Raw genomic sequence first — 13,806 nt, forward strand, 5'->3', positions numbered from 1 at the left:
GAAACATTCAAGATAATGAAGGGAATAGACTTAGTAGATAAAGACAGGTTGAGAGGTAGAGAAGGCACTCTCTAAAGTTAAAAGGGGATAGATTCCGTACAAGCGTAAGGAAGTTCTTCTTCACTCAGAGAGTGGTGGAAAACTGGAACGCTCTTCTGGAAGCTGTTATAGGGGAAAACATCCTCCAGGGATTCAAGACAAAGACAAGTTCCTGCTGTGTTCCTCTATATAATATGAAAGAATCTGCACTATCACCATTTATTGCAATTCTGGCTGTGCGAGAAATAGAAATAAGGCGAACTGGAAAACCAAAAGCAGACAATATAGTGAATAAATTAGGCCATTCCACCCCATCAAAGGCTTTTTCTGCATCTAGAGAAACAAAAATGCCGTATAAGGCTAGTCTTTTAGTCTGTCATTTACTCCATTGGAAGCAAATCTATTTTTTTTTTCATAAATCCAACTTGCTCTCTTAGAATGAGACAATAAATGCACTGTTCAGATCTATAACATAAAATTTTAGCATATATTTTATAGTCGATGTTCAAAAGTGAAATAGGGCAGTAGTTATACACCAGTTGTGGGACCTGGAAAGATGATCCAAGTTACTAGTATTTGAAGCAGTCAACATTAAATGACAGCAATCAATGCCTTAATGCAAACAGTAGAATTCAAGTCTCAGAAAGAATGAGGAGCAGAAGCAGAATCTCCTTTGCCTGGCTGCTCAGCACAGAAAGACCTATCCAACTGATGAAGGCTGACTGAATATAGGACCACCGTTCAGCATTTGCACAGAACAAACATTTTGTATTTACTGTGGAATAATGACATTAGTTAGCAGTCATCACTGAACATTGAACAATGCATAATAAATCATGGGGCCAACAAGACTCTTTTCAGCTGGAAGTAACACAAAGTATTTAACTTCTTTCTATGTGCTCACAATTCAGGTTGAAATGGAAAAAATAAATATTAATTTTGTACCTTCATTTTATGTATTAAATTAAATGTCATTGAGTGACCTCTAAATGTTCACCAAAAGGCTTATATAATTTGGCACAATTAAGTGGCCAGACAGAGAACAAAAATAGACTTATGAAGGTCATATTCCAGGAACTTGAGTTTTTGCACCACTCTACCGCCCTCCTCTCTCCCAAGGTTTAGTAAAGCAAGGTCCATCCATTTCAAAGTGATAACGAGGATGGGAAGACACAAAACCCACACAGTCAGTAGCATCTAGTAAGTCTCTGTTCATCTTGAAGTGAGCAAACACATTTATGGAGAAACCCAACTGCAACGTGATAATGTAAGGTCCAAGAATGGTTGATGTTTCCCGCAACCATTTCACAAAAGGGAAATCCCCCTCCCTTCCTTTAATGGCTATCGTGTGACCCTCAGCACAAGACAGCCATGGGCTAGGCAGAGGGCTCAACGTGCGAGATACCATGACATTCACAAGGTCCTTTACATTACTGCTGAGCACCTGGGAAAATGTGGGAAGCAGGCGTACACTACATATAAGACCAACGGAAGCATGCAGTCCATGCAGCAACACATTCTACAGAGAGTGATGTGCGTTAACCCAGCATCTCTCACCAGCTCTCTCTAATGCACCTCACTCAGCATAAAACATGATCAATTCTACTTGGGTTCCAAGATCAGCTGCACGTTTGTACCTTTGCAGGCTCTGGGCATATGTCACATTACTTTGCTAGTTATTGTCCTAGAGCAATGTTTTGTGGTAGAAGCACAATGAAACCCTTTTGTAATGATTTTTATGGACCTTTAAAACCTTTCAATGTATTTCACTGAAGTAAAACTCTGCTCCAGTGAAGAAATATTCTAGGTTAGCAAATGAAAATGGACTATCGCTAATATTTTTTTGGAAAAACATTTTTGTCTAAGATTACCGTATTTTTACGCATATAAAGCGCGCGCTATACACGATTTTACAAACCGCGCAATATCCATGCACGTAATATCCGTGAGCGCGTTATACAATTTTTTTTACATTGCTGATACCACATTCGGCAACACCCATACGGCAGAGACGGCATTTGCCGCCCCGATAATGCCACCCCTGCCGAATGAGTAATGTTAAATGCGCCCGACTTTTAGTGAAGAAAATTTTTGAGTTCGACCAGGTGAATAGGGGTCTTACATTCATGGAGTCGTACGACCGATCAAACCAATAGAGGAATTAAAGACCCGGGATGAATAGAAAGACACGTCAACTATAGCCCACAGAGGTAAAAGGTATAGGGAATAATTGTAATAGGGAGTCTTAGCTGCAAACTGGCGCATCTAGGTTTACTGCATCCCAGCGTCGCACGGATTGCAACAGCATTGACTGTATCGTCTACGAGGACCGCTTGTTATTAGAATACGTTTGGCGATTTTTTTGTACAGGTTACATTCACTTTTAAAGGATATTTTCACAGCAATGACTGTTTTCACCTTTACCCCAGTGACATTGATAGAAATAAAACATTGCTGTACGCCAAAAGTATTTTGATAACAAGCGGTCATCATAAACAATGTTATAATATACAGTTGTGGGGTGCAGTAAACCTACATACGCCAGTTTGCAGCAAAGACACCCTATTACATTTATTCCTTTAGCCCTTAGTTCTGTAGGCCGAAGTCGACCGGTCTTTCCATTCATCCCGGGTCTTTGTTAATCCTTCTACTGGTTTGGTCAGTGGGCCGACTTTATGAATGTAAGCGCCCCTATTCACCCGGTCGAACTCAAATTGCCCGCTACGATAGAGTTGAGACTAAGTTTTTCAATTCAGAAGTTTTTATTTGGCAGATTTTAATATTTAATCAGCGGTCCAGCGGGTTACTTATAGAACATTCGAATCCCCTTCACACAAATGGGGTAGCGGGAGGAGTTTCTAGTTCAATGAGGAGCATGCGCGGTATACGCGTGGGCGCTCTATAAGGAAATTTTTTTACATAAATGCTTTGTTCCCGCCCGCTATACGCGTATGCGCGTTATATGCGTAAAAATACGGTAATTCTTCCAAGATACCAGATGTGCACATTTCCAAAAGCTGACATTTTCCAGTTAATAAATATAGAATAAAATACTTTTGTCTAAAAAAAATTCAATCAAAAAACTAATTCTCAAAGAGAGTAAAGTTACTTACTTGTAACAAGTATATTCAAAGGACAGCGATATCATCCAGTGGAGTATTGGCCAGAGAAACAGAACTAAAGCTTTAAGAGCTTTCTAGAGAGGTATTTGGAACAGGTATGGATCAAATTATTTATTTTTATTTGATATACTGCTGAAGGGCAAACCATCCAGGCAGTAAGCAATATAAATCAATACAGAATGAGAAATAGAAGTACACTTCTCCCTCCGTATTCGCTGTGATAGGGGATTAACAGAACCGCAAATACAGAAAAACTACAAATAACCTTTTCATATATTATTCGCTGTTTTCTATTAAAAACCATTGTGAATATGGTGAAACCGCGAATAACATGGTGGGAGACCTGGCCTGTTCCTGAAGGAGAGGCAAAACAGGGTGAAGAAATCAGCGATTTTCTCTATACAAGCTGACGTAATTTGGAGGGAAGAGCCAGCAAGCTAAAAACCGTGAATAATCGAAACCGCGAATGCTGAAACTGTTAATACGGAGGGAGACGTGTACAGTTCTCATGCAGTCAATTTTGTACAACAGAAGGGGTGGGGGGAGAAAATAAATCCATAGGATGCATATAAAAAAGTCTTTAGGAGATGGAGAATCCTCCTAGTTTTCTTTGAGGCCATGTTTAACGCTAAGCTTTACATGAAACTGGAGAAGACAAAACCTGCCCTAAGTTATCAGGATGAATATCTTGCTGTTCTCTCAGAACATCTGTTATAAATAAATGAGGCTCTCTGAGGACATGCAGGATATATACTCTTCACAGTTGGGAAGAATCTCAAGCTCTGTTAATGGCAGCATCAGGATTGCTTTTTTTTTTAAGGTAACCTGGAAATAATAATGGGCCTTTGGGAGATGGAACTGGATGTTAAACCTCAGAGATTAATTAATAATAATTAAGGGGATGAACTGCTCTCATATGAGAAAAGGCTAGAGATTAGGGCTCTTCATCTTGGAAAAGAGACAGCTAAGAGGGATAAAATTGAGGTCTACAAAATCCCGAGTGGTGTAGAACAGGTAAAAATGAATTGATTCCTTTTCTCTTTCAAAAAGTAAAAAAGACTAGGGAACACTCAATGAAGTTATATGGAAATACTTCTAAAACAAAATAGGAGGAAATATTTTTTCACTTGATCAATAGTTAAGCCCTGGAGGATGGTGGTAACAGAGGTGAGCATACCTGGATTTTAAAAAAACGTTTGGAGGAAAAGTCCATAGTCTGCTATTGAAATAGTGATGGGGCAACCACTGTTTGCCCAGGGATCGATAGCATGGAACGGGTTTCTGCTAAGTACTTGTATCCTGGATTGGCAACTGCTGGAAGCAGGATACTGGTTTGACCCAGTATGGTTATTCTTGTTTCCTATTCTGACAGTCTCCAAAAGCAGCAGATACTGTCTTACTAATTCATATTGTCTGTCTGTATTTAGATGCCAGTCTAAAGGGTAAAAAGAAACAAAGGTGGAAATAAAAAAAGAAAATCACAAATTCCCCCTTACCACAGATGCAAAACTGGTCTGACCTCCTGAAATGCAAAAATAGAACCAAAATGGCCCAGTGCAAAGCTAGCACCGAAGAATTTGCACACGCAGGGTGTAATGTTGGAGAAAGCTCTTAGTGCTATAGTCACTCTTGATAACTATCCTTGGAGAAATCAAAATAATTGTAGAAAACTGATGTTTCATGACATTTCATTCTAAAGATGTCAATATCTTAATACATTATTGTTTATTGTCATTATAAAAGGGTTCATCTTTCAACTTTTTCCAAATGGAACTAATCACTTATTGACAAGGATCCAATGAGCATATTTATACAATAGACCTCTTTTCCCCAAATAAAATTTATCATGATTTTGGCTATTTACATACACTAACCAATATTTTATTCTGAGTGAGAGAGTCATACTACATCAAGAAACAGGCTACTGCGTGCAGGCTCTTACCACTAGGAAGGCACTATCATCAGTGTGCTGGGACCGCCAGAATGGAAAGGGACACTGGGGAGGGTGAAAGAGATGGAGCAATGTAAGATATATGCAAACATGGAGATAATGCCAAATGGGGAAGAGAGAGGAAATCCTCATGAAATGGCAAGGTCAATAGGACAGTTGAAAAGAATCACTAAACCAAAGCATGCATGGGAACGGACATGAGAAAGCACTTGAGATGATATACAATTTTGCATTCTGTGCTAGATTCTCCCTCTTCTCTCTTCCAGGACTGTTCATTGTGCTTTTTACTTAGTAGTGTGAAGGGTATATTTCATGATCCTTCCAAAGGAAGCCCCGGAAGTTCAGAGCAGTAACAATGAAACATTCAAAAGAAAAAGGGGGGTCCTTTTGAAACTCACCACAGTAAATGGCATGTAGTTATATGCATGATTGTGTGAGGAGTTCCGGAATAGTTCCCCCTTCAGACAAGCAAAACATCTCTATTACTCTCCCCATCTCCATTTTTTGCTCTTACTGGTGCACGCCTATGCTCATCTTCATCAACTTCTCAGCCGGCCAAAATTGCTGCTGATCCTATCCACATCCCTGGCTCAGCTGTTTCAGCAGGTACTATTGTCTGGCAAACTATGACTAAAGTTACGTCTTCCATGAGAGCAACTATGTACAACTTGAAATTTAACTTGGACCCTATGTTGAGGACAAGACCAGCTGGGTGTACGTCAATGACGATAACTTAGCTCCCCTGCCAATTTCCGCACTGTTGCAGCATTACCAGCCTACCAGGACGCCACATTCCTCTGGTGATCTACTTCTGGTAGTTCCCTCCATACAATTGGTCTGGCTAGAAACTTATAGAAGCTCTCTCTTCAGTGTCATGGGACCTAAACTTTGGAACGCTACGCCTTTAACTCTCCGTACATTGTCCAGCTTTGGATCTTTCAAGAAAAAGCTCAAGCCTATTCTTTTCCTTCATGCCTATGGGGTCTTTATGAGCGTACCCCACTGTCTAACCCTCTTGGTTCAGTGTTTTTGTTAATCACTAACCGCTCATTGTCCTATTGTTTCATTTAATTCTGTGTATGTCTGTTGTAATCCACCTAGAACTATGGATAATAGAAATGTGGAAAATGAATGAATGGGTTGAGAACCTAACGTTTTATGTTTTATTAAAACTTGTTATACTGCTTGCTCTTACGACAGGTCCAAGCAGTTTACATATATTTAATATATAGAAAAGAACTCCATTTAAAAATAGACAAACCTATACAAGTACAAAACAAAAAAATATATACATATTCATCCCTTCACGCAAATTCCAAACTTACTGTATCAATTTTATAATCACAGGATTCTCATTAAAAGGCCTCTTTCCACTAATATATATGAATTATTTCTGACAAAACAGAATCTTCCCCAAATGCTTCATGAAAATAAAATGTTTTCAGCATAGTTTTGAATACTTTAATATTTACTTCTAACATCAATTACTGTAGTAAATGATTCCATAATTGTGGGGCAAAAAATAAAATGCTTTAATTCTCATTGATTCCCATCTTGCCCTATTAAGTGAAGAAAGAACCAACCTGTTATCTTGAACTGATCTCAAAATTGTAGCCGGTGTATAAGGGATTGTTAAAGTATGTAAAAAATTGGGTTGTTGAAGAAAAAACGCTCTATGTGTTAGAACCAAAGCTTTAAACGGGATTCTATAAAAAAAACTAGTAACCAACTGAATTGCAGATAAATTGGGGTGACTATCAAATTTCTTTTTGTAACCCAATAATTTTATACTAGTATTTTGAATTGTTTGCAATCTTTTAAGATTACTCTTTCAGATACCCATAATAATCTAATTTAGAAATTAATAATGCATGAATAATAGTATGGAAATACCCTCTAACTGCCCGAATGCAGAAATTGTCCTTCAAAATTTAGTTGATGATTGACAATTACTCCAAGGTATTTCTAAGTCTGTACTGATGACATTTATATCAATCCTCGGTTGTAGATAGTGGCCTGTTATCCAGCAAGAACGTCACTTCTCAACATTAAGAATTTATGATCTGTAAACCATTAGGTTATTGTTATAAGGCCTTCACTAATTGGTTTTAAATCAAGTCAAATTGGATCAATTTATATTGTCAACATAATGTACTTGAAGTCCAAATTCCAGAATTATATAAATTAAAGGTGCAATAAAAATATTAAATAGTAGCCCTGGGGCACTCCACATAATAACTGAAACCTTCTTAAGACACCAATAAAAATGTATCATCTACAATTATTTGTTGATCCTACTTTCCTTATGGCTGGAAGCTTATGTCTATTCCCTATTTTTGTCTGCCCCTCATTTGCTATCTTTTCCATACCAAATTCAAAGTTAAAAAAAAAAAAATCTATATATTCCATTAATATGCACATACAACCGTTGCCCTCCCAAAACTTTATTTTGCTTAAACAAACATCGAAGCCATAGCACATTTTTTGTGTCATAGGATCCAGAGTGACGACAGAGGGGTATGTTTTAGGGATTCGTATTTTCTACAGATATATACATACAATTACACTACCTAAATACTTTGTTTTCCATGTGATCCATATCAAATTTTCAGGATAGAAATTAAGTATATATTTTTGGATCATGCATGCAATTGGGTTCTATATTCAGTCTATACCAAATTTTCTTAAGATGCGAGGGATATATAATCACAATAATGAATTTTTGGAGCATTCACGTACTCCATACAGAAGTATATACAGTTACACCATAAATTAAGGTTATTTTCTCTTTGTCCAGATAGGTGACATTATGTCTGTATGGAACTTACAGTTGCTAGTTGGTGCCTCAGTGCTGCTCCTTGTGACCCTCCACTGCCCAGGTACCATAGACTTAAGAGTACAGTGGTGCCTCGCATAACGGACGCCTCGCACAGCGAACGCTGCGCACAACGAACTTTATGTCTTGATTCGTACAACGAACTTCGTTTCACACAACGAAGTCGCCCGAGCTGCATCCTTCCGCGCAGGCACTGCGCTTAACTGCCCTCTCTCCGCCTGGCTCCCTCTTGCCCCCCCCGACTCCCCGACACGATCGGGGCAAGAGGGAGCCCAAGCCCTCTTGCCCCCCCCGACTCCCCGACACGATCGGGGCAAGAGGGAGCTCAAGCCCTCTTGCCCCCCCGACTCCCCGACACGAGCGGGGCAAGAGGGAGCCCAAGCCCTCTTGCCCCCCCGACTCCCCGACACGATCGGGGCAAGAGGGAGCTCAAGCCCTCTTGCCCCCCCGACTCCCCCGACACGATCGGGGCAAGAGGGAGCCCAAGCCCTCTTGCCCCCCCCGACTCCCCGACACGATCGGGGCAAGAGGGAGCTCAAGCCCTCTTGCCCCCCCGACTCCCCGACACGATCGGGGCAAGAGGGAGCCCAAGCCCTCTTGCCCCCCCGACTCCCCGACACGATCGGGCCAGGAGGGAGCCCAAGTCCTCCTGGCCACGGCGACCCCCTAACCCCACCCTGCACTACATTACGGGCAGGAGGGATCCCAGGCCCTCCTGCCCTCGACGCAAACCCCCCCTCCCCCCAACGACCGCCCCCCCCAAGAACCTCCGACCGCCACCCAGCCGACCCGCGACCCCCCTGGCCGACCCCCACGACACCCCCAACCCCCTTCCCCGTACCTTTCTGTAGTTGGCCGGACAGACGGGAGCCAAACCCGCCTGTCCGGCAGGCAGCCAACGACGGAATGAGGCCGGATTGGCCCATCCGTCCCAAAGCTCCGCCTACTGGTGGGGCCTAAGGCGCCTGGGCCAATCAGAATAGGCCCGGGAGCCTTAGGTCCCTCCTGGGGGCGGGGCCTGAGGCACATGGGCCCAACCCGACCATGTGCCTCAGGCCCTGCCCCCAGGAGGGACCTAAGGCTCCCGGGCCTATTCTGATTGGCCCAGGCGCCTTAGGCCCCACCAGTAGGCGGAGCTTTGGGACGGATGGGCCAATCCGGCCTCATTCCGTCGTTGGCTGCCTGCCGGACAGGCGGGTTTGGCTCCCGTCTGTCCGGCCAACTACAGAAAGGTACGGGGAAGGGGGTTGGGGGTGTCGTGGGGGTCGGCCAGGGGGGTCGCGGGTCGGCTGGGGGGGGCGGTCGGAGGTTCTTGGGGGGGGCGGTCGTTGGGGGGAGGGGGGGTTTGCGTCGAGGGCAGGAGGGCCTGGGATCCCTCCTGCCCGTAATGTAGTGCAGGGTGGGGTTAGGGGGTCGCCGTGGCCAGGAGGACTTGGGCTCCCTCCTGGCCCGATATTGTCGGGGAGTTGGGGAATCGGCGGGGCAAGAGGGCTTGGGCTCCCTCTTGCCCCGATCGTGTCGGGGAGTCGGGGGGGCAAGAGGGCTTGGGCTCCCTCTTGCCCCGATCGTGTCGGGGAGTCGGGGGGCAAGAGGGCTTGGGCTCCCTCTTGCCCCGATCGTGTCGGGGAGTCGGGGGGGGGGGGCAAGAGGGCTTGGGCTCCCTCTTGCCCCGATCGTGTCGGGGAGTCGGGGGGGCAAGAGGGCTTGGGCTCCCTCTTGCCCCGATCGTGTCGGGGAGTCGGGGGGCAAGAGGACTTGGGCTCCCTCTTGCCCCGATCGTGTCGGGGGGGCAAGAGGGCTTGAGCTCCCTCTTGCCCCGATCGTGTCGGGGGTGCCAGGGACCACACGGAGTCACCCACCGTACCACCCGATTCGGGTAAGCGCAGGTATCGGTGGGTGGCTTATTTGCGGGGGGGGTGCCTTATTTTACATTTTTTTCTAAAAAGGGGGGGCTGTCTTATTTGATGGCCCTGCCTTATCATCGGGGAAACACGGTAGAAAAAAAAAAAAAAAATGAACAGTTAAGTCCCAGTTTTTGCCGCTGAGACTCTGCCCTCTCTCACTGTAAAATTAGACTCTACTTAGTCTGTCTTTAAATTTAAAAAATGTGTGTTGTTTTAAAAAACAATTATGTTTTTAGATGTATCTAAATAAAAATAATAACCAAAAATTTATCTTTTTTTATGTCATCTTAGCATATTTTATGCTGCAGAACGAATTATTTTTTTTTACATGTATTCTTATGGGAAAACGCGTTTCACATAACGAACGTTTCGCATAACAAACTTGCTCCTGGAACCAATTAAGTTCGTTGTGTGAGGCACCACTGTACCTGATTAGACTGTGTACGGCTTAGATGGCTATTTTCTCTGTAATGGCACCCTCGCTCTGGAACGCTCTTCCTCTTCACATCAAACAAGAGTCCTCTAAAATTATTCTGGTCAAAAATCAAAACTTTTCTATTCAAGGACGCATTTAATACTTGAGCCTCTATCTCCCAGAAAGTTCCTGCTCAGGCTCTCCCCACCAAACGCTTCTTTTGAAGTTAGACCCACCCAAATGTATTGCCCTACCCCCCTCCTTCATTTTAATATATATATATATATTTTTTTTTTTAATCTCAATGTATTTTTTACCACCTATTGTTTCTCCCCTCCTATCGGGTTTTTTTTGGTCTTGTGACCCCCCTCGCCACCACAAATTTTATTAGCTGTATGTGGAAATTATTTACTTTTTTAATATGTCATTTTAATCATTGCAAACCGTCTAGATAAAATTATTAATAGACGGTATATCAAAAGAAAATAAACTTGGCAACTTGAATATCAAGAGTAACACTGAGGCCTTATGTGGTAAATAAGTTACAGCTTTTTTTTCTCTATTTTATATTTCCTTGCCCCAATCATACTCAGCTTGATCACTGCAGCGATAGACTTGGGCTGGGATCCCTGAAAAAACTGACCAAGGGCATCATGACTCCCTGATCGTGAAAGGTTTCTTCTACCACCAAACAGGAAGTGATGCAGGGATCTTCTGATGTCAGGGCACACCTTATAAACCTAGTACACTGCATTAGGAATCCCCCACCACTCTTTTCTTTCTTACCTCACTGTCCAAAGGAGACTGCTTCTGGGGACTCTGTGCTGTCTTTTGCTGCAGAAGGGAAAAAAGCAAGAATTAGATTGGGAGGGCAGCTGATTTATAGTTACAGAACAAGCACAATCTAAGAAAACCTGCAGCTCAGAAAAACTTCTGGGGTTTACATAGTAACATAGTAGATGACGGCAGACAAAGACCCGAATGGTTCATCCAGTCTGTCCAACCTGATTCAATTTAAATTTTTTTAAAATTTTTTTCTTCTTACCTATTTTTGGGCAAGAATCCAAAGCTCTACCCAGTACTGTGCTTGGGTTCCAACTGCCGAAATCTCCTTTAAAACCTACTCCATCCCATCTAATCCCTCCCAGCCTTTGAAGCCCTCTTTAACCCATCCTCCCTCAAATGGCCATATACAGACACAGACTGTGCAAGTCTGCCCAGTATTGGCCTTAGTTCAATATTTAATATTATTTTCTGATTCTAGATCCTCTGTGTTCATCCCACGCTTCTTTTAACTCAGTCACCATTTTCCTCTCCACCACCTCTCTCAGGAGCGCATTCCAGGCATCCACTACCCTCTCCGTAAAGTAGAATTTCCTAACATTGCTCTTGAATCTACCACCCCTCAACCTCAAATTATGTCCTCTGGTTTTACCATTTTCCTTTCTCTGAAAAAGATTTTGTTCTACGTTAATACCCTTCAAGTATTTGAACGTCTGAATCATATTTCCCCTGTCTCTCCTTTCCTCTAGGGTATACATATTCAGGGCTTCCAGTCTCTTCTCATACGTCTTCTGGCGCAAGCCTCCTATCATTTTCGTCACCCTTCTTTGGACCGCTTCAAGTCTTCTTACTTCCTTCGCCAGATACGGTCTCCAAAACTGAACACAATACTCCAAGTGGGGCCTCACCAATGACCTGTACAGGGGCATCAACACCTTCTACTGACTATGCCTCTCTTTATACAGCCCAGCATCCTTCTGGCAGCAGCCACTGCCTTGTCACACTGTTTTATCACCTTTAGATCTTCAGAAACTATCACCCCAAGGTCCCTCTCCCCGTCCGTGCATATCAGCTTCTCACCTCCCAGCATATACGGTTCCTTCCGATTATTAATCCCCAAATGCATTACTCTGCATTTCTTTGCATTGAATTTTAGTTGTCAGGCATTAGACCATTCCTCTAACTTTTGCAAATCCTTTCTCAAATTTTCCACTCCCTCTTCGGTGTCTACTCTGTTACAAATCTTGGTATCATCTGCAAAAAGGCACGCTTTTCCTTCTAACCCTTCAGCAATGTCACTCACAAACATAATGAACAGGATCGGCCCCAGCAACGAACCCTGAGGGACTCCACTACTTACCTTTCCTTCCTCCGAGCGACTACCATTAACCACCACCCTCAGGCGTCTGTCCGACAGCCAGTTTCTAACCCAGTTCACCACTTTGGGTCCTAACTTCAGCCCTTCAAGTTTGTTCAACAGCCTCCTATGAGGAACTGTATCAAAGGCTTTGCTGAAATCTAAGTAAATTACATCTAGCATATGTCCTCGATCCAGCTCTCTGGTCACCCAATCAAAAAATTCAATCAGATATGTAAAGATATGGGGGCCATTGGCAAAGTATTGCGATGAATAGTTATCAGTTCTTTTCTTTTCCTTTTCTTTTCTTTCTTAGTTGTATTTAGCACACTCAAGGGGGAGGGTGGAGTTGGGGAGTAATTTTATAAGATATGCTATAATATGTTATATAATGTGTATATTCTATTTTAGTTGAAAATGTGAAGAAGGGTGGGTGGGGGTTATTACACTATTAGAATTTATGTGTTAGATATTATAGTGCTATATTGGAATTACTTGTATGATGTATTTTTGTGCACTTGTTGTTTTGATTTGAAAATGAATAAAGATTAAAAAAAAAATAAAAAAAAAATTCAATCAGGTTCATTTGGCACGATTTACCTTTTGTAAAGCCATGTTGCCTCGGATCCTGTAACCCATTAGATTAGTTTTTTGGGATATAGACTGACAGGATTGTTTCAAAAGAATAAGATTTGCCTTTGGCATCTTCATCCTTGAGGTTTCATTACTCTTGTAATTGTTTAGTTTTGCAGTTCTGATACTGTGGAACTCAATATCAAAAGAACAAGATTATCTAAGCTTTTAAAAGTACTTCAATTCTTAGGGGTCCAATATTCAAATGATTTATGCTCCTAACTTGGCCTCTCTGAAAATTTACTAGGGTCTGAGACTAAAGGAAAGAAAGCGATCAGGTAAGACATAAATGTTTTCTTCCTTGTCATCAGAGCAGATGAATCTAGAAACATTGGATGTAGCAAGCAGGGAAACAGAAACAGTCAAACAAACCAACACACCAAAAGTTGCTTCCGATCTATCGGAGACATCTACCCAATGTTTGGTAAATATCTGCAAGGAAGACCGTGCAGCTGACTGATAAATCTCTTCAAGAGAAAAAAAATGCAAGTCTCCACCAATTGCCCAAGCTGAGCGAGCCCTCACGACAAAGTCGAAGGTTTACCAGAAAGAACGTATGCTAAAGAAATGCACTCCTTAACTCATTGTGCTTTAGAAGCTACATTACCTTTATCTGGTCCATAAGCAAGGATAAAAAGATGATCCAATTGACGGAATTCTTTAGTGATTTCAAGATAATAATGCACCTCAAGGGAACATAAGATGCTATATTCCCTTCCACAAACTTCCTAAAGGAAGGTAGAAACAAAAACTGATAAAGGAGGAA

The 13,806-nt window shown here is 42.5% G+C and overlaps 1 protein-coding gene across 4 annotated transcripts in view; it reads right to left on the reverse strand.

Moving 5' to 3' along the window:
• The window catches only part of LRCH3 (leucine rich repeats and calponin homology domain containing 3), a 101,353-nt gene that overhangs the window by 37,039 nt on the left and 50,508 nt on the right, over positions 1-13,806 (reverse strand). For 3 of the 4 annotated variants that reach the window (XM_033958116.1, XM_033958114.1, XM_033958115.1), the window contains exons 13-14: positions 11,054-11,101; positions 5,104-5,157 (exon numbers count right to left, since the gene is read on the reverse strand). In XM_033958116.1, the coding sequence (XP_033814007.1) occupies positions 5,104-5,157; positions 11,054-11,101 (102 nt within the window). The remainder of the gene's footprint in view (positions 1-5,103; positions 5,158-11,053; positions 11,102-13,806) is intronic. The other variant, XM_033958117.1, reaches the window with a different exon arrangement.

Source organism: Geotrypetes seraphini, chromosome 9 (genome assembly GCF_902459505.1).
Source record: "Geotrypetes seraphini chromosome 9, aGeoSer1.1, whole genome shotgun sequence".
NCBI classification, from domain to species: domain Eukaryota; kingdom Metazoa; phylum Chordata; class Amphibia; order Gymnophiona; family Dermophiidae; genus Geotrypetes; species Geotrypetes seraphini.